A 24,663-nucleotide genomic window follows, 5' to 3' on the forward strand; every position below is an offset into this window, starting at 1 on the left:
ACCGAGACAGACACTAACCTCTGACCTGTACCTACTGAGACAGACACTAACTTCTAACCCGTACCTCTCTGACCCGTACCTCTCTGACCCGTACCTCTCTGGCCCGTACCTCTCTGGCCCGTACCTCTCTAACCCGTACCTCTCTGACCCGTACCTCTCTGACCCGTACCTCTCTGACCCGTACCTCTCTGGCCGTACCTTTCTAACCAGTACCTCTCTGACCCATACCTCTCTGACCCGTACCTCTCTGACCCGTACCTCTCTGACCCGTACCTCTCTGGCCGTACCTCTCTGACCAGTACCTCTCTGACCCGTACGTATCTCAGAGTGATCCCTTCTTGTTACATAACATAAACAGAACTAGGCCTAAATGACCTCTGACCCATCAACCTAGTATGAGCCTCGTCTCAAATGGCACAACAGTAATGCATTACATAGGGAATAGGATGCACACTGTTTTCCAGGGAACAAGGTCGATAGAACTAGGCCTGAATGAACTATGACGACCCATAGTCCTTCATGAACCCCAGACAGTGACCTCTGGTGCTGTCGTCTCCCCGACCGACTCCCCATCTCCGTACCATTCCAGCATGTCAGTGTTCTGAAACAATACAGGACCTTCTCGACCTTCGATAACATAGAAGGTGAACCAATTGTAACACCTGGGTCTATACATTAACCAACAGAGAATTATAGACCCGGGAGTTAGAATGGGAAGTTTTTTTTTTGTTTGTTGTTGTCATGGGTCAAGTCGTCACAGTCTATTTTTATTTGCATCTATTTCAGATCAGTTTAATACACTGACTGGACCAGTGGCCAGTCTGTTTGTCTAGGCTCAGCCCTACACCTGGTGGACAGTGGTGGAAGTGCAGGCTCATGTCTTTTACAGTAGGGCTACCGCGTCATCATCATCATCATCATGTCTATTGCCGTAGAGGAGCATCTACCGCATTGAAGACATGCTCACTCGGGCTGTCGCTGCTTTATGACTCAGCGTTCATATGGGGGAAAAAAAATACACACACAAAAACCACATTGCCTTTGCACCTTATTAGCTTGTAGTTGTAGTAGTATTAAGACAGATGAGAATTGGTGCTATTTATATTCCATTTCAAATTTTGTAATTAAAAATATATTTTACTGAAGAATCATGGATCAGTTTCGTGGTTTGTTTGTGAAACTAGACAAAAATAACGACGGGTCGATATCAGTGGAAGAACTTCATAATGAGATGAAAAAAACTGGAATTATGGCTGCAGATCAGAAGGCTCAGGTATTTATTTATTATAATATTTGATAAGAAATATAAATAAAATGTGAAGCCTATTCTAATTTACCAGCAGCATAACAGGGAGAGGCAACATGTCTAATGTCTATTCATATGGTGCAGCCAAATGATATACTGCCTTTTTTTTTATTAACTCTTCCAGAATGTCGTTAATAACTATGACAGAAACAAGGATGGACGTTTAGATTATGACGAATTTCTAAGCTACATGAGGGACAGAGAGAAGAAATGGAGAATTCACTTCATGGCCCTTGACAAGAATAAATGCGGTAAGTAGAGCGGTGGTGTAGTCCAATCGTCGGTGCGTAAAAAACTAGTAGGCTAATTTTAGGGCCCAACCCCGGGACAGGGCCATTCCAGTTTCATAGAGGACATTCTGAGCATGCTTTTGTTTTTGTTTTTGCACAGTATCACTTGGTCTACATGCAATAGATGCAATGAAGTCTTTTTGGGTTTTTTTTGTCACATCATGTAATGCATAGCTCATTTGAATTGACGTGACTTAAAGTGCTATATTCATAAATCATATAAACTGAAATGAATAGTTTTCAAGGTCAAATGTATTTGCCTAATGGAGACTTGCATGCATTGTTGTGTTTTTAATTGCATATACAGAACACCAGTAACAGGACCTCTTACTGTACTCCATAACACACCTTCAGAATCAGGAAGAGGAAACGACTTCCTGTCTGTCTGTCTGTCTGTCTGTCTGTCTGTCTGTCTGTCTGTCTGTCTGTCTGTCTGTCTGTCTGTCTGTCTGCCTGCCTGCCTGCCTGCCTGCCTGCCTGCCTGCCTGCCTGCCTGCCTGCCTGCCTGTCTGTCTGTCTGTCTGTCTGTCTGTCTGTCATTCTAACCTGTCTGTCTGTCTGTCTGTCTGTCTGTCTGTCTGTCTGTCTGTCTGTCTGTCTGTCTGTCTGTCTGTCTGTCTGTCTGTCTGTCTGTCTGTCTGTCTGTCATTATAACCTGTCTGTCTGTCTGCCTGTCTGTCTCTCAACCTAACCTGGGTGCTTTGTTTCTGCTCTCTCCGTTTCAGGTTTAGCATGACCTCACAAACAGACTGGCATCCAGGCTGCTCTTACCCTATCCATTTGAAAGGAACTCTTTCTCTGTCTATAGACAATATTAGAAACTCAAATCAAATCAAATTGAATTTGTCACATGCGCCGAATACAACAGGTGTAGACCTTACCGTGAAATGCTTACTGACAAGCCCTTAATTAAGCATCTCAGAGTATTAGTGCTGATCTATGATCAGGTCCTTCATTATCCACAGCTCTGTTCTGATCTATGATCAGGTCCTTCATTATCCACAGCTCTGTTCTGATCTATGATCAGGTCCTTCATTATCCACAGCTCTGGGCTGATCTATGATCAGGTCCTTCATTATCCACAGCTCTGTTCTGATCTAGGATCAGGTCCTTCATTATCCACAGCTCTGTTCTGATCTAGGATCAGGTCCTTCATTATCCACAGCTCTGGGCTGATCTATGATCAGGTCCTTCATTATCCACAGCTCTGGGCTGATCTAGGATCAGGTCTTTATTATCCACAGCTCTGGGCTGATCTAGGATCAGGTCTTCATTATCCACAGCTCTGTTCTGATCGAGGATCAGGTCCTTCATTATCCACAGCTTGAGGCTGATCTAGGATCAGGTCCTTCCTGACTGTCCATAATTATCTGGTTCCATACACTCTTAGAAATAGGGTTCATTCTATATAGAACTACTTCCTCTACGAGTGTATGATCTACAAGGCTAAACTGATCGTAGATCAGAACTTCCACTCTGAGACAAGTGATGAATATGGGCCCAGAAATGTATCTAAACTGATCATAGATCAGAACTTCCACTCTGAGATGCTTGATAAATATGGGCCCAGAAATTCACATTTGACATGATCCATGCTGTTTCTATCCATGTTGTATTCTCTGACTAGGGGTCATGTTTTCTTCTCTGACTAGGGGTCATGTTTTCTTCTCTGACTAGGGGTCATGTTTTCTTCTCTGACTAGGGGTCATGTTTTCTTCTCTGACTAGGGGTCATTGGCCAGGAGGAAATCGTAGATCTATTCAAGGAGTTAGGAGTGAACATATCAAAGCCGAATGCAAAAAGAATTATACAAATGTAAGAGTTCCTTTCCCTCCCCTCCCTTTCTATCCTCTCACTGTTCGCTCTGTCGTGTTACTACATCGTTAAAAACCTTGTGATAATATTGATTAATATGTAGTAACAAATTAATCGCATGTATTGACAGACTTAATGTCTACCTTAATAACACTAAATCACACATACACTCGAATGCAATTATTATATTGGGCACAATTTGATCATCTTGTCTACAACACAGTACAGACCTGTAGAATATGGATGCTTACAGGATCATTCACTTTGGTCAATGTGTTTATTAATGTATTGATTGTCATCATGTTGACCCATTATCTTGATTGTTTGTTGTTGTCGATGTTATTGTTGTTGTTGACAGGATGGACGAGGACAGTTCTATGACCGTGGACTGGGGAGAGTTTCTGCAGCATGTCATCCTCAACCCTGCAGAGAACCTGGGAGAACTGGTCACTTCATGGAAACACACTCTGGTGAGACTCTGAGGCATGGGTCTCCTTTTCTCTGCGCCTTTATATAGGGGTTAATGCCTAGCCTTTAGCTCAGAGGCCTAACACAGTCTTGTAGTGAACAAGACAGGAGTCTTGGAGTCTGTCACACTGTCACACTGTCCACTCAAGAAATAATCGGCCTGCGGCTGAATCGAATTGATGATCCCTGGATTTGGGTTTGTACCCAGCTCGTCTGCACACCACAATACTGTCTCAGGCACTAGCTCAGGGAGCTAACGCAATTCCTCTTGTCTCAAGCACTTCGAGCGTCATCTACTGATGATCTCAATGCCGTTGGGGCTCTACGAAGCCAGGCCCAAGTCTCATGAGGCTTCGTAGAGCCCCAACGGCATTGAGATCATCATCAGATGACACTCGAAGTGCTTGAGACAAGAGGAATTGCGTTAGCTCCCTGAGCTAGTGCCTAACACAGTATTGTGGTGTGCAGACGAGCCGGGAACAAACCCAGCTAGTCACACTGTAGTCCAGGGATCATCAATTCGATTCAGCCGCAGGCCGATTATTTCTCGAGTGGACAGTCGGGGGGGCCGGAACATAATTACAAAATAAGTTGTAGACGGCAAATTGACCGCAAGACGCACAAACAGATATAATGTTTCACTAAAACGTAATCATTTCAAACCTTTCTTCTATTTGTGTACGATCACATGTCTCTCTATTATGCGTTGGGAAACCTTGGGAACAGATTTCCTAAATGAACAAAACTTGAGGCTGATTTCCTGGTGTTTTTAGTCTTTTATGTCCAACAATGAAAATTCAAACCCTGCTGTTGTCCTTGTGAGATGTAGTCTGCTGTGTGTGTGTGTGTGTGTGTGTGTGTGTGTGTGTGTGTGTCTGTGTGTGTGTGTGTGTGTGTGTGTGTGTGTGTGTGTGTGTGTGTTGTCTTACCTGATGAACCGCACACTCCACCTCAGTGTAGGAGATCATACATTGCATTCTGGGTCTGAAGCCCCTGTTGAAGGAGTCTGTCTGTCGGTTGGTGATATATGTAGTCTTCCTGTCTGCCTCTCCAGGTGTTTCATGTAGTCTTCCTGTCTGCCTCTCCAGGTGTTTCATGTAGTCTTCCTGTCTGTCTCTCCAGGTGTTTCATGTAGTCTTCCTGTCTGCCTCTCCAGGTGTTTCATGTAGTCTTCCTGTCTGCCTCTCTAGGTGTTTCATGTAGTCTTCCTGTCTGCCTCTCCAGGTGTTTCATGTAGTCGTCCTGTCTGCCTCTCCAGGTGTTTCATGTAGTCTTCCTGTCTGCCTCTCCAAGTGTTTTGGGGTAGTCTTCCTGTCTGCCTCTCCAGGTGTTTCATGTAGTCTTCCTGTCTGTCTCTCCAGGTGTTTCATGTAGTCTTCCTGTCTGCCTCTCCAGGTGTTTCATGTAGTCTTCCTGTCTGCCTCTCCAGTTGTTTCATGTAGTCTTCCTGTCTGCCTCTCTAGGTGTTTCATGTAGTCTTCCTGTCTGCCTCTCCAGCTGTTTCATGTAGTCTTCCTGTCTGCCTCTCCAGGTGTTTTGGGGTAGTCTTCCTGTCTGCCTCTCCAGGTGTTTTGGGGTAGTCTTCCTGTCTGCCTCTCCAGGTGTTTTGGGGTAGTCTTCCTGTCTGCCTCTCCAGGTGTTTCATGTAGTCTTCCTGTCTGCCTCTCCAGGTGTTTTGGGGTAGTCTTCCTGTCTGCCTCTCCAGGTGTTTCATGTAGTCTTCCTGTCTGTCTCTCCAGGTGTTTCATGTAGTCTTCCTGTCTGTCTCTCCAGGTGTTTCATGTAGTCTTCCTGTCTGCCTCTCCAGGTGTTTCATGTAGTCTTCCTGTCTGCCTCTCCAGGTGTTTTGGGGTAGTCTAACTGTCTGCCTCTCCAGGTGTTTCATGTAGTCTTCCTGTCTGCCTCTCCAGGTGTTTCATGTAGTCTTCCTGTCTGCCTCTCCAGGTGTTTCATGTAGTCTTCTTGTCTGCCTCTCCAGGTGTTTCATGTAGTCGTCCTGTCTGCCTCTCCAGGTGTTTCATGTAGTCTTCCTGTCTGCCTCTCCAAGTGTTTTGGGGTAGTCTTCCTGTCTGCCTCTCCAGGTGTTTCATGTAGTCTTCCTGTCTGTCTCTCCAGGTGTTTCATGTAGTCTTCCTGTCTGCCTCTCCAGGTGTTTCATGTAGTCTTCCTGTCTGCCTCTCCAGTTGTTTCATGTAGTCTTCCTGTCTGCCTCTCTAGGTGTTTCATGTAGTCTTCCTGTCTGCCTCTCCAGCTGTTTCATGTAGTCTTCCTGTCTGCCTCTCCAGGTGTTTTGGGGTAGTCTTCCTGTCTGCCTCTCCAGGTGTTTTGGGGTAGTCTTCCTGTCTGCCTCTCCAGGTGTTTCATGTAGTCTTCCTGTCTGTCTCTCCAGGTGTTTCATGTAGTCTTCCTGTCTGTCTCTCCAGGTGTTTCATGTAGTCTTCCTGTCTGCCTCTCCAGGTGTTTTGGGGTAGTCTTCCTGTCTGCCTCTCCAGGTGTTTGATGTAGTCTTCCTGTCTGCCTATAGGTGTTTGATGTGGGTGAGAGCCGGACCATGCCCCTGGAGCTTCCCCCGGACCTGTCAGCAGGCTCAGGGGAGTGGAGGAGTTTCGTCCTGGCTGCGGGGCTGGCCGACGCCGTATCCAGAACCCTGACTGCTCCTATCGACCGCCTCAAGACACAACTACAGGAACAATATTATAACCTGAATACTTCTTCGTTACAACTTGATAACACCCAGTAACACTTTGCATTGCCAGACTTCGTAGTCTCATAATAAACATGGTTCGGGAATTTAACTCTAACTCTAACCCCAATCCTACAGCAACGAACAGTAGAGACCTACGGGTAACTGTCAAAATAATGGAAACACTTGAGTAAATGAGGGGATACAACGTATATTGAAAGCAGGTGCTTCCACACAGGTGTGGTTCCTGAGTTAATTAAGCAATTAACATCCAATCATGCTTAGGGTTGTGTATAAAAATGCTGTGCTGGACATTATTTTGGCTACCATGGCTAATATGCTTGCTCGCTAGCCTAACTTCCATTCATGGGGAACGTTAAGCTAGTTAACATTAGCCTTGTACATCTAGCTAGATATTGAACTAACATCCTCTCAGGCCAGGGGCACAATGTATGAATTAATGGTTGGATCAGAATTTCCATTATAATCATTAGCCAGTAAGGAACATTAAGTAAAACCTGCAAGTCCAAATCAATATCTCTATCACTGGCTAATTTAGGAAAGGGACCATTTTAGCTAGCTGGCTAGCTAGCCACCAGAGAACAACACAACGAGATGCAACAATTCCAAGTTGTTCTGTCCATGAGGTATGCTTTCAATGGGATTTGATGGCAGGCTTGCTAGGTGTAGCTAACATTTCTAGCCCAATAACCCGTGAAAACCTAAAAGGTTTTTTGCATCAAGAGAGAAGTTGCCATTTATCCAATAAACCCTTTTTCCATAACGCTACTGAGTAAATTATGAAGGAATATTGACTTAAGTTTTAACGACATAGGCTAAAAAAAAGATATTCGGGTTTTCCATCAAAATAATAATTATATGTCGTAAGAGAAAAGATCATTCGCACTTATTAAACTCTCCAGATCCTTTTCCAGCAATGGATGTCGATTGAACTTGTTTTGACTGCCATGATGAAGCAATAGGGCCCGAGGAGGTGTGCTATATGGCCAGTATAAAGGGCTCAAATCAGCCAGGTTAGAATTGTAAATAAATCCTGTTTGCCCATGTGCATAGCTATTGGTAAATCTGACAGGAGAGTTTGACTGATGAAAGTTGGACAGACAATCTTGAAATCTCTGTGCACGAAACACTTTGACCAACTTAAAAAAAAAAAATGTATGTATTTTCTGGCAATTGTGCCGGGATTATGTGTTAGATGTTAAGACTACAAACCTTTATAAATGGCCTATTTGTGAGATTGACTTGTTATTTCAATAGGCATAGGCTACTGACTAAAATCTGGGTTTATAATTTCAATTTATTTTTGCGATGGTTTGCTGAGCTAGATGTAGGTAGTTTATAGCCCCTGATTGGCCAACATGCCAACATCTCATTTCAGGGAAAAGTCCACAATGAAACGGACATTAAACGTGGGGAATGATACATTTATGATAGAGCTGTGATCATAATCACAATTTATAACTTCCAATTTAATTAACTAAACATTGACGTTAATAATTGCGTAATAACACAAGGCAAAATCAACAAACTGAGTTACAGGCTTTTTTTATTAAATCTGTTTCCCAGCTCCAGGTAAGGCTACACAAAGTGGCACAAATTGATTTGCAATGTCTCCAGTGATATCATCATTTCAGCATAGTGTACCGTATCAACATGGTAGGCTACAGTATCCTACAATGGCATAGAAATTAATAGCTGACTTGATGGTCAACAGATGCAAATGTAGTCAATCTTTCTTTATATGGTCCCTTTGTGGCTCAGTTGGTAGAGCATTGTGTTGCCAGGGTTGTGGGTTCGATTCCCACGGGGGGCCAGTACAAAAAAAAATGTACAAAAAATATAAAAATGTATGAAATGTATGCATTTACTACTGTAAGTCGCTCTGGATAAGAGTGTCTGCTAAATGACTAAAATGTAAAAATGTAGTTTAAAGGTCATTTTCATTGTGGACATTTTCCCATAACAGAAGCACGCAAGGGAGTTCCATTAAGTTCCATTTCCACTTGCACAGAACTGAGCATGAGTAAAACCCTTCACTTGATACTGTTATCGACATTACAATGCAGTTTACTTTAAACCACCTCTGAATGAATGTATCTAAAGAGCTCTAGTGCGCCTAAAGTCCTTTTCCAATGCTTCGTCGCTGTTATATCAATTCTAGCGTGTTAATATGTTTTATGGGAAAAGGGAGTCTCCATAATGACCAATCTAAATAGCCTACAACCGGTAAAAAAAGGTTGTCACGCCATAACTCCGCTGCTTCTGCTCTCTCAACACACACACACACACACAAACACACACACACACACCTCTGGCCCTCCCCATCTTCTCCCCTCAGCCTCTTGCGAATTGAAGGAAAATTATGAAACACAGAAAGATAAATTATTTTTTAATATTGGTCAATGTTTTTTTTGGGGGGGGGGGGAGCCTGGCTTCCCTTGGAATCCATGCATACACGTCACTGTTGTAGAATATACGCCAAGGTGCATTGAAGTAGCAAGTCCCACCTAAGGATCTGTCTTCTTCGGCCAACTATTTACTGTGTTTGAGGGAATCGCTGGATTGATTGCTTTCATTTTTACTCCTGCGTCTCTTTCATAGTTTGGTTTGTGTCTATCGTTTTTTCCCCCGTTAACATTACGACTGTGGAAAGGCTTGTAAATGACCTGTCAAACACACCCTGGTAATGGCTGGAATGGGTCCAATGAAATACTTTTGTCTTTCCGTTGTATCTATAAAAACGACAAAAGCTTCGTCTGGCATTTAACGCACTATCTCGACACTTACATCACAAGAAAGAGAAGAAATACGACTAGATTTTTTTTTTTTATGGGATTTTTTTTTTTTTTTAATCATTTAGTACAGTTTACATTTTTACAAATTAGATGCAATGAAATTAAAGCAATTTCCCCGAAAATGAACACTCGGATTATAGTGATATTATTGTCGGATATTATTGTCGGATAGACAGGTCATGAGTCTGGACAGCGCAGATGAGGAAGATCGAGCAGTTAGTTAGTTGTTCAGTGGTGGCAGTCCTGTTCCAACACTTTATGTTAATATTTGATATATGCAAATACACCCAGTGTATTTATGCAAATTAGACATATATAATTTTCTCTATTTTAACACAAGATATAAGAAAAATACCTGAAACAATTAGCAAAATATATATATATATATATATATATATATATATATATATATATATATATTTGTAAAAATATATGAGTGCATTTCCCCCCCCAAATTTTTTTTAATTAACAATAAATTGAATATTGAATTCCCACCAAAATCCCTCTACTCCATTCATTAGCATGTCCGTGCCAGTAAAATATTTTATGCGCTATAATTAATTCAATATGGATTATACAATTCTAACAGTTTGGACCATCTTCATCCATTATCCAACTATTGTATTTATTTGAATTGTTTTTCAAAAAAACATTTTACCAAATTCGATGACCGTTGCTAATCGTGGTGTCCCGCCTTATTAAGATGGGTGTTTCTATTGTTTTGGTTGTTACCTGTATGAACCGTGAATCCATGGAGTGGAGACAGAGCTTAATAATTAAAGAAGATATCGTGTGTGTTTATTTAGGTGTATGGATCCAAAGCGTCCTCCCAGGGATTCAGAGAGCTAAAGGCAGGTGGTGTGAGGTCTATGTGGCAGGGAAATGCTGTGAACGTCCTGAAGGGAAGCCCCCAGTCAACTCTACAGTGCCTTATCTACGCTCAGGTAAAACCTATTATACTGTAATAACATGTAGGCTACTGGAGAATTTACAACCAATACGTTCTGAAATGGATACTTTACCCTATCTCTCTCCCCCCCTCTCTCAATTCAATTCAAGGGGCTTTATTAGCATGGGAAGCATATGTTTACATTGCCAACACAAGTGAAATAAATAATAAACTAAAGTGATATAATCAGTAACAAATTAACAGTAAACATTACACTCACAAGTTCCAAAGGAATAGAGACATTTCATATTATGGCTATGTCCAGTGTAATAATGATGTGCAAATAGTTAAAAGTACAAAAGGGAAAATAAATAAACCTAAATATGGGTTGTATTTAACAACATGGTGTTTGTTTTTCACTGCTTGTCCTTTTCTTGTGGCAACAGATCTTGCTGCTGTGATGGCACACTGTGGTATTTTACCCAGTAGATATGGGAGTTTATCAAAATTGGATTTGGTTTGGAATTCTTTGTGGATCTGTGTAATCTGAGGGAAATATGTGTCTCTAATATGGTCATACATTTGGCAGGAGGTTAGGAAGTGCAGCTCAGTTTCCATCTCATTTTGTGGGCAGTGTTGCACATTGCCTGTCTTCTCTTGAGAGCCAGGTCTGCCTACGGCGGCCTTTCTCAATAGTAAGGCTATGCTCACTGTGTACTCTCTGTTTAGGGCCAAATAGCATTCCAGTTTGCTCTACCTTTTGGTCAAATTCTTTCCAATGTGTCAAGTAATTATCTTTTTGTTTTCTCATGATTTGGTTGGGTCTAACTGTGTTGCTGTCCTGGGGCTTTGTGGGGCCTGTTTGTGTTTGTGAATAGAGCCCCAGGACCAGCTTGCTTAGGGGACTCTTCTCCAGGTTCATCTCTCTGTAGGTGATGGCTTTGTTATGGAAGGTTTGGGAATCACGTCTTTTTCTCTCTCTCTCTCTCTCTCTCTCTTTCTCTCTCTCTCTCTCTCCAGATGAAGGTGTACACCCAGGGCTGGCAGCAGGAGAGCCTGTCAGTACAGCAGAGGTTTGGGCTGGGCTGTGTATCTGGGGCGGTGGCTCATGCTGTCTTCTACCCTCTAGAGGTACCAGAGCACTATGACAGGTCTGAACTACAGATATACAGTACATTCGGAAAGTATTCAGACCCCTTGACTTTTTCCACATTTTGCTACGTTATAGCCATTTTCTAAAATTGATTAAATGCCCCCCTCATTAATATACACACAATACCCCATAATGGCAAAGCAAAAACAGGTTTGTAGAAATGTTTGCAAATGTATTAAAAATAAAAAAACGAAAATATTACATTTACATAAGTATTCAGACCCTTTACTCAGTATTTTGTTGAAGCAACTTTGGCAGCGATTACAGCATCGAGTTTAAATATATACATATTTTTTCACCTTTATTTAACCAGGTAAGCCACGTGAGAACAAGTCCTTTATTTAACCAGGAAGGCCAGGTGAGAACAAGTCCTTTATTTAACCAGGTAGGCCAGTTGAGAACAAGTTCTCATTTACAACTGCGACCTGGCCAAGAGAAAGCAAAGCAGTGCGACACAAACAACAACACAGACTTACACATGGAATGAACAAACGTACAGTCAATAAAACAATAGAAAAATCTATATACAGTGTGTGCAAATGAGGTAAGGTTAGGGAGGTAAGGCAATAAATAGGCCGTAGTGGCAAAGTAATTACAATTTAGCAATTAAACACTGGTGTGATAGATGTGCAGAAGATGAATGTGCAAGTAGAGATACTGGGGTGCAAAGGAGCAAAACAATAAATAACAATATGGGGATGAGGTAGTTGGATGGGCTATTTACAGATGGGCTATGTACAGGTGCAATGATCGGTAAGCTGCTCTGACAGCTGATGCTTATAGTTAGTGAGAGAGATATGAGTCTCCAGCTTCAGAGATATTTGCAATTCGTTCCAGTCATTGGCAGCAGAGAACTAGAAGGAAAGGTGGCCAAAGGAGGAGTTGGCTTTAGGGGTGACCAGAGAGATATACCTGCTGGAGCGCCTGCTACGGGTGGGTGCTGCTATGGTGACCAGTGAGCTGAGATAAGGCGGGGCTTTACCTAGCAAATACTTATAAATGACCTGGAGCCAGTGGGTTTGGCGAGAGTATGAAGCGAGGGCCAACCAACGAGAGAGTACAGGTCGCAATGGTGGGTAGTGTATGGGGCTTTGGTGACAAAACGGATGGCACTGTGATAGACTGCATCCAATTTGCTGAGTAGAGTGTTGGAGGCTATTTTGTAAATGACATCGCCGAAGTCGAGGATCGGTAGGATAGTCAGTTTTACGAGGGTATGTTTGGCAGCATGAGTGAAGGATGCTTTGTTGCGAAATAGGAAGCCGATTCTAGATTTAATTTTGGATTGGAGATGCTTAATGTGAGTCTGGAAGGAGAGTTTACAGTCTAACCAGACACCCAGATATTTGCAGTTGTTGTAAGCGTAACTGGCTGCAGGAGAGCAGAAATGGGTAACTGGAGCACTTTAACAAACAAGCTGCACCCAGAACAACAAAATATGGGTAAAATAACCCGTCGCAAAACCAGTCATAACACTTTACAACAAACAATTCCACACACAGACATGGGGGGGAACAGAGGGTTATATACACGACAAATAATGAGGGAATTGAAAACAGGTGTGTAGGAAAACAAGACAATACAAATGGAAAATGAAAGGTGGATCAGCGATGGCTAGAAGACCGGTGACGTCGACCGCCGAACACCGCCCGAACAAGGAGAAAGTCGTGACAGTTGTCCACATATTATAAGTCAGAACTGTCCAGAGTAGTGATGCTGGACGGGCGGGCAGGTTCGGGCAGCGATCGGTTGAAGAGCATGCATTTAGTTTTACTTGCATTTAAAAGCAGTTGGAGGCCACGGAAGGAGAGTTGTATGGCATTGAAGCTCGTCTGGAGGGTTGTTAACACAGTGTCCAAAGAAGGGCCAGAAGTATACAGAATGGTGTCGTCTGCATAGAGGTGGATCAGGGAATCACCAGCAGCGAGAGCGACATCATTGATGTATACAGAGAAAAGAGTCGGCCCGAGAATTGAACCCTGAGGCACCCCCATAGTGACTGCCAGAAGTCCGGACAACAGGCCCTCCAATTTGACACACTGAACTCTATCTGAGAAGTACTTGGTGAACCAGGCGAGGCAGTCATTAGAAAAAACAAAGCTGTTGAGTCTGCCAATAAGAATGTGGTGATTGACAGAGTCGAAAGCCTTGGCCAGGTCAATGAATACGGCTGCACAGTATTGTCTTTTATTGATGGCGGTTATGATATTGTTTAGGACCTTGAGCGTGGCTGAGGTGCACCCATGACCAGCTCTGAAACCAGATTGCATAGCGGAGAAGGTACGGTGGGATTTGAAATGGTTGGTGATCTGTTTGTTAACTTGGCTTTCGAAGACTTTAGAAAGGCAGGGTAGGATAGATATAGGTCTGTAGCAGTTTGGGTCTAGAGTGTCTCCCCCTTTGAATAGGGGGATGACCGCGGCAGCTTTCCAATCTTTGGGGGTCTCAGACGATATGAAAGAAAGGCTGAACAGGGGTTGCAACAATTGTGGCGGATCATTTTAGAAAGAGAGGGTCCAGATTGTCTAGCCCAGCTGATTTGTAGGGGTCCAGATTTTGCAACTCTTTCAGAACATCAGCTATCTGGATTTGGGTGAAGGAGAAATGGGGGAGGCTTGGCCAAGTTGCTGTGGGGAGTGCAGGGCTGTTGACCGGGGTAGGGGTAGCCAGGTGGAAAGCATGGCCAGCCATAGAGAAATGCTTATTGAAATTCTCAATTATAGTGGATTTATCGGTGGTGACAGTGTTTCCTAGCCTCAGTGCAGTTGGCAGCTAGGAGGAGGTGCTCTTATTCTCCATGGACTTTACAGTGTCCCAGAACTTTTTGGAGTTTGTGCTACAGGATGCAATTTTCTGTTTGAAGAAGCTAGCCTTTGCTTTCCTAACTGCCTGTGTATATTGGTTCCTAACTTGGATATCGCGGGGGATATTCGATGCTAATGCAGTACGCCACATGATGTTTTTGTGCTGGGCAAGGGCAGTCAGGTCTGGAGTTAACCAAGGGCTATATCTGTTCCTGGTTCTAAATGTTTTGAATGGGGCATGCTTATTTAAAATGGTGAGGAAAGCACTTTTAAAGAATAACCAGGCATCCTCTACTGTCGGAATGAGGTCAATATCCTTCCAGGATACCAGGGCCAGGTCGATTAGAAAGGCCTGCTCACTGAAGTGTTTTAGGGAGCGTTTGACAGTGATGAGTGGAGGTTGTTTGACCACAGATTCATTACGGACGCAGGCAATGAGGCAGTGATCGCTGAGATCCTGGTTGAAAACAGCAGAGGTGTATTTAGAGGGCAGGTTGGTCAGGATGATATCTATGAGGCTGCCCGTGTTTACGGATTTGGGGTGGTACCTGGTTAGTTCATTGATCATTTGTGTGAGATTGAGGGCATCAAGCTTAGATTGTAGGATGGCCAGTGTGTTAAATCAGCTCTAGGAACAGTCTTGGTGGTTCCAAACGTCATTAATTTAAGAATGATGGAGGCCACTGTGTTCTTGGGGACCTTCAATGCTGCAGAAATGTTTTGGTACCCTTCTCCAGATCTGTGCCTTAACACAAACCTGTCTCGGAGCTCTACAGACCATTCCTTTGACCTCATGGCCTGGTTTTTGCTTTGACATGCACTGTCAACTGTGGGACCTTATATAGACAGGTGTGTGCCTTTCCAAATCATGTCCAATCAACTGAATTTACCACAGGTGGACTCCAATCAAGTCGTAGAAACATTTCAAGGATGATCAATGGAAACAGGATGCAGCTGAGCTCAGTTTCGAGTCTCATAGCAAAGGGTCTGAATACTATGTCAATAAGGTATATCTGTTAGAATTTTTTTTATACATTTGCATTTGCAAAAATGTCTAAAAACTAGTTTTCACTTTGTCATTATGGGGTATTGTGTGTAGATTGACGAGGAAATAATTAATTTAATCCATTTTAGGATAAGGCTGTAACGTAACAAAATGTGGATAAAGGGGTCTGAATACTTTCCGAATACGCTGTGCATGCGGCCTTCTAATCTGTAGAGGTATGAACTACCGATATACAGTAAGGCTGAATAAATTGAAGCAACAAATCAGCGAACCGCATCATATGATAATATAATAGACTTACAACGATCACGTATATCCTACCAAAGGGACATTAAAAACTGTAATATCTTATGTTTCACTGAGTCGTGGCAGAACGATGACATGACAACATACAGCTGGAGGGTTTTATGCTTTTTCGGCAGGATAGATCAGCGTCCTATGGTAAGACCAAGGGTGGCGGTCTATGTATGTTTCTAAACAACAGCTGGTGCACGAAATCTAAGGAAGTCTCGAGGTTTTTGCTCGCCTGAGGTAGAGTATCTCATGATAAGCTGTAGACCCAACTATTTACGAAGAGAGTTTTCATCTATATTCTTCGTAGCTGTCTATTTACCACCACAAACCGATGCTGATACTAAGACCACACTCAATATAGCTGTATATATATATATATATAAGCTGTATATATATATATATATATATATATATATATATATATATATATATATAGCAAACAGGAAAACGCTCATCTAGAGGTGGCGCTCCTAGTGGACAGGGACTTTCATGCAAGGAAACTTAAATCCATTTTACCGAGTTTCTACCAGCATGTTAAATGTGCAACCAGAGAGGAAAAAACTTCTAGACCACCTTTACTCCACACACAGAGACGCGTACAAAGCTCTCCCTCGCCCTCCATTTGGCAAATCTGACCATAATTCTATCCTCCTGATTCCTGTTTACAAGCAAAAACTAAAGCAGGAAGCACCAGTGACTTGGTTAATAAAGAAGTGGTCAGATGAAGCAGATGCTAAGATACAGCACAGACTGGAATATGTTCGCCACATCAGTCACTGGCTTCATTAATAAGTGCATCGATGACGTCGTCCCCCTATTGACCGTGCGTACATACCCCAACCAGAAGCCATGAATTACAGGCAACATCCGCACTGAGCTAAAGGGTAGAGCTGCCGCTTTCAAGGAGCGGGACTCTTGTAAGCTTATAAGAAATCCCGCTCTGCCCTCCGACGAACCATAAAACAGGCAAAGCTTCAATACAGGACTAAGATTGAGTCGTACAACACTGGCTCCGACGCTCATCGGATGTGGCAGGGCTTGCAAACCATTACAGACTACAAAGGGAAGCACAGCCGCGAGCTGTCCAGTGACACGAGCCTACCAGACGAGCTGAATAACTTCTATGCTCGCTTCCAGGCAAGTAACTCTGAAACATGCATGAGAGCGTGAGCTGTTCCGGACGACTTTGTGATCACGCTCTTCGTAGCCAATTTGAGTAAGACCTTTGAACAGGTCAACATTCACAAGGCCGCAGACGGATTACCAGAACGTGACTCCGAGCATGCGCTGACCAACTGACAAGCGTCTTCACTGACATTTTCAACCTGTCCATGACCGAGTCTGTAATACCAACATGTTTTAAGCAGACCACCACAGTCCCTGTGCCCAAGAACACTAAGGTGACCTGCCTAAATGACTACAGACCCGTAGCACTCACGTCTGTAGCCATGAAGTGCTTTGAAAGGCTGGTAATGGCTCACATCAACACCATTATCCCGGAAACCCTAGACCCACTCCAATTTGCATACCACCCCAACAGATCCACAGATGATGCCCACTTGGACAAAAGGAACACCTATGTGAGAATGCTATTCAAAGTTCATCACTAAGCTAAGGATCCTGGGACTAAACACCTCCATTTGCAACTGGATCCTGGACTTCTTGATGGGCCGCCCCCAGGTATTAAGGGTAAGGAACAACACATCCGCCACGCTAATCCTCAACACTGGGGCCCTTCAGGGGTGCGTGCTCAGTCCCCTCCTGTGCTCCCTGTTCCCTCATGACTGCATGGCCAGGCATGACTCCAAACACATCCTTAGGTTTGCCGATGACACAACAGTGGTAGGCCTGATCACCAACAACGATGAGACAGCCTATAGGGAGGAGGTCAGAGACCTGGCCGTGTGGTGCCAGGACAACAACCTCCCCCTCAACCTGATCAAAACAAAGGAGATGATTGTGGACTGCAGGAAAAGCAGGACCGAGCACGGCCCCATTCTCATTGACGGGGATGTTGTGAAGCAGGTTGAGAGCTTCACAACAGCCAAGTTCCTTGGTGTCCACATCACCAACAAACGATCATGGTCCATACACACAAAGACAGTCGTGAAGAGGGCACGACAAAGCCTATTTCCCCTCAGGAGGCTGAAAAGATTTGGCATGGGTCCTCAGATCCTCAAAAGGTTCTACAGCTGCACCATCGAGAGCATCCTGACTGGTTACATCACTGCCTGGTATGGCACCTGCTCGGCCTCCGACCGCAAGGCACTACAGAGGGTAGTGCGAACGGCCCAGTACATCACTGGGGACAAGCTTCCTGCCATCCAAGACCTCTATACCAGGCGGTGTCAGAGGAAGGCCCTAAAAATTGTCAAAGACTCCAACCACCCTAGTCATAGACTGTTCTCTTTGCTACCGCACGGCAAGCGGTACCAGAGTCAAGTCTAGGTCCAAAAAGCTTTTGTGCATGACACAAGTAATTTTTCCAACAATTGTTTACAGACAGATTATTTCACTTATAATTCACTGTATCACAATTCCAGTGGGTCAGAAGTTTACATACACCAAGTTGACTGTGCCTTTAAACAGCTTGGAAAATTCCAGAAAATGAAGTCATGGCTTTAAAAGCTTCTGATAGGCTAATTGACATCATTTGAGTCAATTGGAGGTATACCTGTGGATGTATTTCAAGGCCTACCTTCAAACTCAGTGCCTATTTGCTTGACATCATGGGAAAATAAAAATAAAATCAGTCAAGACCTCAGAAAATAAACTGTAGACCTCCACAAGTCTGGTTCATCCTTGGGAGCAATTTTCAAATGTCTGAAGGTACCACATTCATCTGTACAAACAATAGTACGCAAGTATAAACACCATGGGACCATGCAGCCGTCATACCGCTCAGGAAGGAGACGCGTTCTGTCTCCTAGAGATGAACGTACTTTGGTGCGAAAGGTGCAAATCAATCCCAGAACAACAGCAAAGGACCTTGTGAAGATGCTGGAGGAAACAGATACAAAAGTATCTATATCCACAGTAAAACGAGTCCTATATCGACATAACCTGAAAGGCTGCTCAGCAAGGAAGAAGCCACTGCTCCATAACCACCATAAAAAAAGACAGACTATGGTTTGCAACTGCACATGGGGACAAAGATGGTAAATTTAAATGAAATTCTGGGCAGAATTTCAACTCCATCTATTTTAATAATTATTTTAATGATTTCTTCATTGGCAAAGTGGGCAAACTTAGGCAGGAAATGCCCGTAACGAATAATCAGCATAAAAACAAATAATGAAAGAAAAGCATTGCAAGTTTGAATTGTGTAAAGTTAGTGTGGGAGAGGTGGGGAAATTATTGTTATCGATCAATAATGACAAACCTCCTGGTATTGACAACTTAGATGGAAATCTACTGAGGATGGTAGCTGACTCTATAGCCACTCCTATCTGTCATATTTTTAATCTGAGCCTAGAGGAAAGTCTTTGTCCTCAGGCCTGGAGGGAAGCCAAAGTAATTCCGCTACCCAAGAGTGGTGAAACAGCCTTGACTGGTTCTAACAGCAGACCTATCAGCTTGCTGCCAGCTCTTAGCAATGTCACCCACTCTTCCCCCCTGGCTCTCGAGGGCGCCAGGCTCCCCAGCATTGCGCACTCATCATCATTATGCACACCTGCCCCCCCCACCACGCGCATCAGCGATTACTGGACTCACCTGGACTCAATCACCTCTGCCATTACCTTCCGTATATTGGTCCCCGCTCTGTACCCTGCTTCTGCATTGATTATCATTTGTCATTGTGTACCCGTGTGCTGACGCTGTTCCTGTCTGGTTCTTTGTCAGTTCCCCATGAAATGTTTTACTCCCCGTACCTGCTTCTCGACTCCAGCGTCGGCCCTTACAAGCAAACTGTTGGAAAAAATTGTATTTGACCAAATACAATGCTATTTCTCTGTAAACAAATTAACGACAGACTTTCAGCATGCTTATAGAGAAGGGCACTCAACATGTACTGCACTGACACAAATGACTGATGATTGGTTGAAAGAAATTGATAATAAGAAGATTGTGGAAGCTGTACTGTTAGATTTCAGTGCAGCTTTTGATATTATTGACCATAACCTGTTGTTGAAATAACTTGTGTGTTGTGGCTTTTCAACCTCTGTCATATTGTGGATTCAGAGCTATCTATCTAATAGAACTCAAAGGGTTTTCTTTAATGGAAGCTTCTCTCATGTCAAACATGTAAAGTGTGGTGTACCGCAGGGAAGCTCTCTAGGCCCTCTACTCTTTTCTATTTTTACCAATGACCTGCCGCTGGCATTAAACAAGGCATGTGTGTCCGTGTATGTTGATGATTCAACCATATACTCATCAGCAACTACAGCTAATGAAGTCACTGAAACCCTTAACAAAGAGTTGCTGTCTGTTTTGAAATGGGTGGCCAGTAATAAACTGGTCCTGAACATCTCTAATACTAAGAGCATTGGATTTGGTTCCAATCATTCCTTAAGTTCTAGACCTCAGCTGAATCTGGTAATAAATGGTGTGGCTGTTGAACAAGTTGAGGAGACTAAATTACTGGCTGTTACCTTACATTGTAAGCGTCATGGTCAAAACATATAGATTCAATGGTTGTAAAGATGGGGAGAGGTCTGTCCGTAATAAAGAGATGTTCTGCTTTTTTGACACCACACTCCAAAAAGCAAGTTCTGCAAGCTCTAGTTTTGTCTGAACTTGATTATTGTCCAGTCGTGTGGTCCAGTGCGGCAAGGAAAGACCTAGTTAATCTGCAGCTGGCCCAGAACAGAGCGGCACGTTTTTCTCTTCATTGTAATCAGAGGGCGGATATAAATACTATGCACGCCAGTCTCTCTTGGCTAAGAGTTGAGGAGAGACTGACTGCATCACTTCTTTATTTTTTTATTTTTTACAAGAAACAATGTGTTGGAAATCCCAAACTGTTTGCATAGTCAACTTACACACAGCTCTGACACACACACTTACCCCACCAGACATGCCACCAGGGGTCTTTTCACAGTCCCCAAATCCAGAACAAATTCAAGAAAGCGAACAGTATTATACAGAGCCCTTATTGCATGGGACTTCCTTCCATCTCATATTGCTCAAATGAACAGCCAACCTGACCTAGATAGTCTGTGTGTATGTATTGATGTGTAGGCTACGTGTGCCTTTTAAAAAAATGTATGTAGTTCTGTCCTTGAGCTGTTCTTGTCTATTGATGTTCTGTATTATGTCATTCTGTATTGTTTCATGTTCTGTGTGGAACCCCAGGAAGAGAAGCTGCTGCTATAGCAACAGCTAATGGGGATCCTAGTAAAATACCAAATACTATTACCTCAATTATTTTGACGAACCGGTGCCCCTGCACACTGACTCTGTACCGTAACACCCTGTATATAGCCTCCACACTGACTCTGTACCGTAACACCCTGTATATAACCTCCACACTGACTCAGCACTGGTACCCCCTGTATATAGCCTCCACACTGACTCTGTACCGTAACACCCTGTATATAGCCTCCACATTGACTCTGTACCGGTACCCCCTGTATATAGCCTCCACATTGACTCTGTACCGTAACACCCTGTATATAGCCTCCACATTGACTCTGTACCGGTACCCCCTGTATATAGCCTCCACATTGACTCTGTACCGGTACCCCCTGTATATAGCCTCCACATTGACTCTGTACCGGTACCCCCTGTATATAGTCTCCACATTGACTCTGTACCGGTACCCCCTGTATATAGTCTCCACATTGACTCTGTACCGGTACCCCCTGTATATAGCCTCCACATTGACTCTGTACCAGTACCCCCTGTATATAGCCTCCACATTGACTCTGTACCGGTACCCCCTGTATATAGCCTCCACATTGACTCTGTACCGTAACACCCTGTATATAGCCTCCACATTGACTCTGTTCCTTAATACCCTGTATATAGCCTCCACATTGACTCTGTACCGGTACCCCCTGTATATAGCCTCCACATTGACTCTGTACCGGTACCCCCTGTATATAGCCTCCACATTGACTCTGTACCGGTACCCCCCTGTATATAGCCTCCACATTGACTCTGTACCGTAACACCCTGTATATAGCCTCGCTATTGTTATTTTACTGCTGCTGTTTAATTATTTGTTACTTATCTATTTTTTACTTAACTCTTATTTTTCTTAAAACTGTATTGTTGGTTAAAGGGCTTGTAAGTAAACATTTCACTTGTATACAGCGCATGTGACCAATACAATTTGATTTGATGAAGCCGGTGACTGAGGTGGTGTACTCCTCAATGCCATTGGATGAATCACGGAATATTTTCCACTCTGTGCTAGCAAAACACGTAGCATCCGCATCATCTGACCACTTCCGTATTTTAGCGAGTCACTGGCACTTCCTGCTTTAGTTTTTACTTGTAAGCAGGAATCAGGAGGATAGAATTATCAAATGCAATGTCTGTAATGTAGTTGGCCTGGAACACGACCTCAGTCTGAATGCATTCCTGTTTGTGTTATATCATGTGTTGGTGGGGACCCGTTTGGTGCCTTTCAATCATTGATTTCTCCAGCGCGTTGTCAACCATATACATAACAATTTCTCACTGTCAATATACAACTTGTAAGAAGCACTGCACTGTCTAGCTACTATATTTTATTGGTTAAGAACTTAGGCCAATGACGTGCTCCCTGCTTCCATCTGCCAGGTGCTAAAGGTGAGACTGAACCTATGGGCAGGTACCTACAGCGGGGTGGTGCAGTGCGCCCGCTCCATCTACAGGAACGAATCCGCTGCATCCTTCTACAGAGGTTTCAGACACAGTATCCTCTGTATGATCCCCTACGCTGGGGTGGAGTGTGCCGTTCACCAGGTCAGACAGCCTAACACTCTATCACATCTGTAGTGAACTCTCTGTAGTGAACTATCTATCTGTAGTGAACTCTCTGTAGTGAACTCTCTGTAGTAAACCATCTGTAGTGTACCATCTGTAGTGAACTATCTGCAGTGAACTCTCTGTAGTGAACTCTCTGTAGTGAACTCTCTGCAGTGAACTATCTGTAGTGAACTCTCTGTAGTGAACTCTCTGTAGTGAACTCTCTGTAGTGAACTATCTGTAGTGAACTATCTATCTGTAGTGAACTATAGATGATTGGGTATAATTTGGGACTCAGTCTCCATGTACATTCCATTTCAAGAATATTACCATAGAGATCCTATGAATTGAGTTCTATATGTGGACTTGTGTGGACTTGTTGGCCAACACACTCCGTTCGTGGAATGGACAGGTGAAAACTCTAGCCCTTCTGAGGAAGTTCACACTTCAAGATGGGTATGAAAACATAAAGCAACCTTGTTTTACAGTAATCAACTCCACTCTCTTCCTCTCCCCGCCTCTCTCACAGCTGTTAGTCCGTCTTGAGTTGTCTCAGATTGACCAGGTCAGGCTCCACTCCCCCCCCCCCCCCCCCCTCTCAGCTGTCAGTCCATCTTGAGTTGGCTATGACCAACCTGTTCAGAGAACCCAATATGAACTACATCAACCTTATTGTATTGTCTATCTGCGTACCACACGATTGTGTTGTTTGCCCTCTGAGCAAAAGCCTATGAAAGAAGGAGGCCTGGATTCAAACCCATTGATTTGACTCTCCACTCTATTTCTCTCTCCTTTCTCTCTCTCTGTATCTCTCTGTCCCCCTCTCTCTCTCTCTCATTTTCTCACCTCCCCCTCAATCTCTCCTCCCTCCCTCCTCTCTCTCTCGCAGTCCATTGTGACCTGGGCTAAGACCCAACAGGACTACAGCAGTGACTCCCAGCTCTTCTTTTTCAGTTTCGTGGCCTTCTCCGCTGGACAGATGAGCAGCTATCCTCTAGCTGTGATCAGAACGCAGCAGCAAGCTCAGGGTAACGGTCGATCCATGCAAAGAATAAATAATCAGGAACATTTTAATTCAATTAAAATAAGCCACTCATTTATCTGTTTCAAGGAACTCTGCATATAAGCTTTCCTGACCATGTGATCTAACCAGGACAGTGTCCCTAGGGCCATGTGATCTAACCAGGACATCGTCCCTAGGGCCATGTGATCTAACCAGGACACCGTCCCTAAGGCCATGTGATCTAACCAGGACACCGTCCCTAAGGCCATGTGATCTAACCAGGACACCGTCCCTAGGGCCATGTGATCTAACCAGGACACCCACTGTCCCTAGGGCCATGTGATCTAACCAGGACACCGTCCCTAGGGCCATGTGACCTAACCAGGACACCGTCCCTAGGGTTATGTGATCTAACCAGGACACCCACCGTCCCTAAGGCCATGTGCTCTAACCAGGACATCGTCCCTAGGGCCATGTGATCTAACTAGGATACCCACCGTTCCTAGGGCCATGTGATCTAACCAGGACACCGTCCCTAGGGCCATGTGATCTAACTAGGATACCCACCGTTCCTAGGACCAGAAGTGTGTGTCGGTCAGTTTATATGATCACGATATGCTCCTCCTGTCCCTGATTAGAATTGTGTCACTGTACTGGACATACTGGATGTGATGTGTCCATAACAGGCTATTCTTACTTCCTTGTCTTACAGCTTTCAGTTCAACTTCACCCACAACTTTTCTTCAGGGGTTCACAGGCATCTATGAGAGACATGGAATACGAGGATACTACAACGGGATGGGGGCCAGTTTCGTCCGGGCGATTCCATGTGCTCTGTTAAACTACACCTTGATGAAGAATCTAGACACAGTGCTTTCCTGATTCAGAGTCATAGTCAATTATAATTTGTTGTATGTTTTTTTGTGACTGATTTTATGTACACTGCTCAAATAAATAAAGGGAACACTTAAACAACACAATGTAACTCCAAGTCAATCACACTTCTGTGAAATCAAACTGTCCACTTAGGAAGCAACACTGATTGACAATAAATTTCACATGCTGTTGTGCAAATGGAATAGACAACAGGTAGAAATGATAGGCAATTAGCAAGACACCCCCAATAAAGGAGTGGTTCTGCAGGTGGGGACCACAGACCACTTCTCAGTTCCTATGCTTCCTGGCTGATGTTTTGGTCACTTTTGAATGCTGGCGGTGCTTTCACTCTAGTGGTAGCAT

The 24,663-nt window shown here is 43.7% G+C and overlaps 1 protein-coding gene across 3 annotated transcripts; it reads left to right on the forward strand.

Annotated features, from left to right (window-relative positions):
• Positions 1–872: 872 nt before the first annotated feature.
• On the forward strand, positions 873–24,401 carry slc25a24l (solute carrier family 25 member 24, like). 3 transcript variants are annotated; one of them, XM_029706056.1, is made up of 10 exons: positions 873–1,273; positions 1,431–1,557; positions 3,324–3,411; positions 3,770–3,881; positions 6,404–6,565; positions 10,185–10,322; positions 11,288–11,398; positions 22,254–22,418; positions 23,376–23,449; positions 24,137–24,401. In XM_029706056.1, exons 1-10 carry the CDS (start codon positions 1,151–1,153, stop codon positions 24,189–24,191), a joined length of 1,155 nt encoding a protein of 384 aa, XP_029561916.1. In that variant the 5' UTR covers positions 873–1,150; the 3' UTR covers positions 24,192–24,401. The 3 variants fall into 3 exon arrangements, with proteins under 3 accessions (XP_029561916.1, XP_029561915.1, XP_029561914.1); XM_029706054.1 differs by having other exon boundaries at positions 877–1,273; positions 23,311–23,449; XM_029706055.1 differs by lacking the exon at positions 22,254–22,418 and having other exon boundaries at positions 874–1,273; positions 23,311–23,449.
• The last annotated feature ends 262 nt before the right edge of the window (positions 24,402–24,663 follow it).

The sequence above is a fragment of the Salmo trutta genome, chromosome 21 (genome assembly GCF_901001165.1).
Source record: "Salmo trutta chromosome 21, fSalTru1.1, whole genome shotgun sequence".
NCBI lineage: Eukaryota > Metazoa > Chordata > Actinopteri > Salmoniformes > Salmonidae > Salmo > Salmo trutta.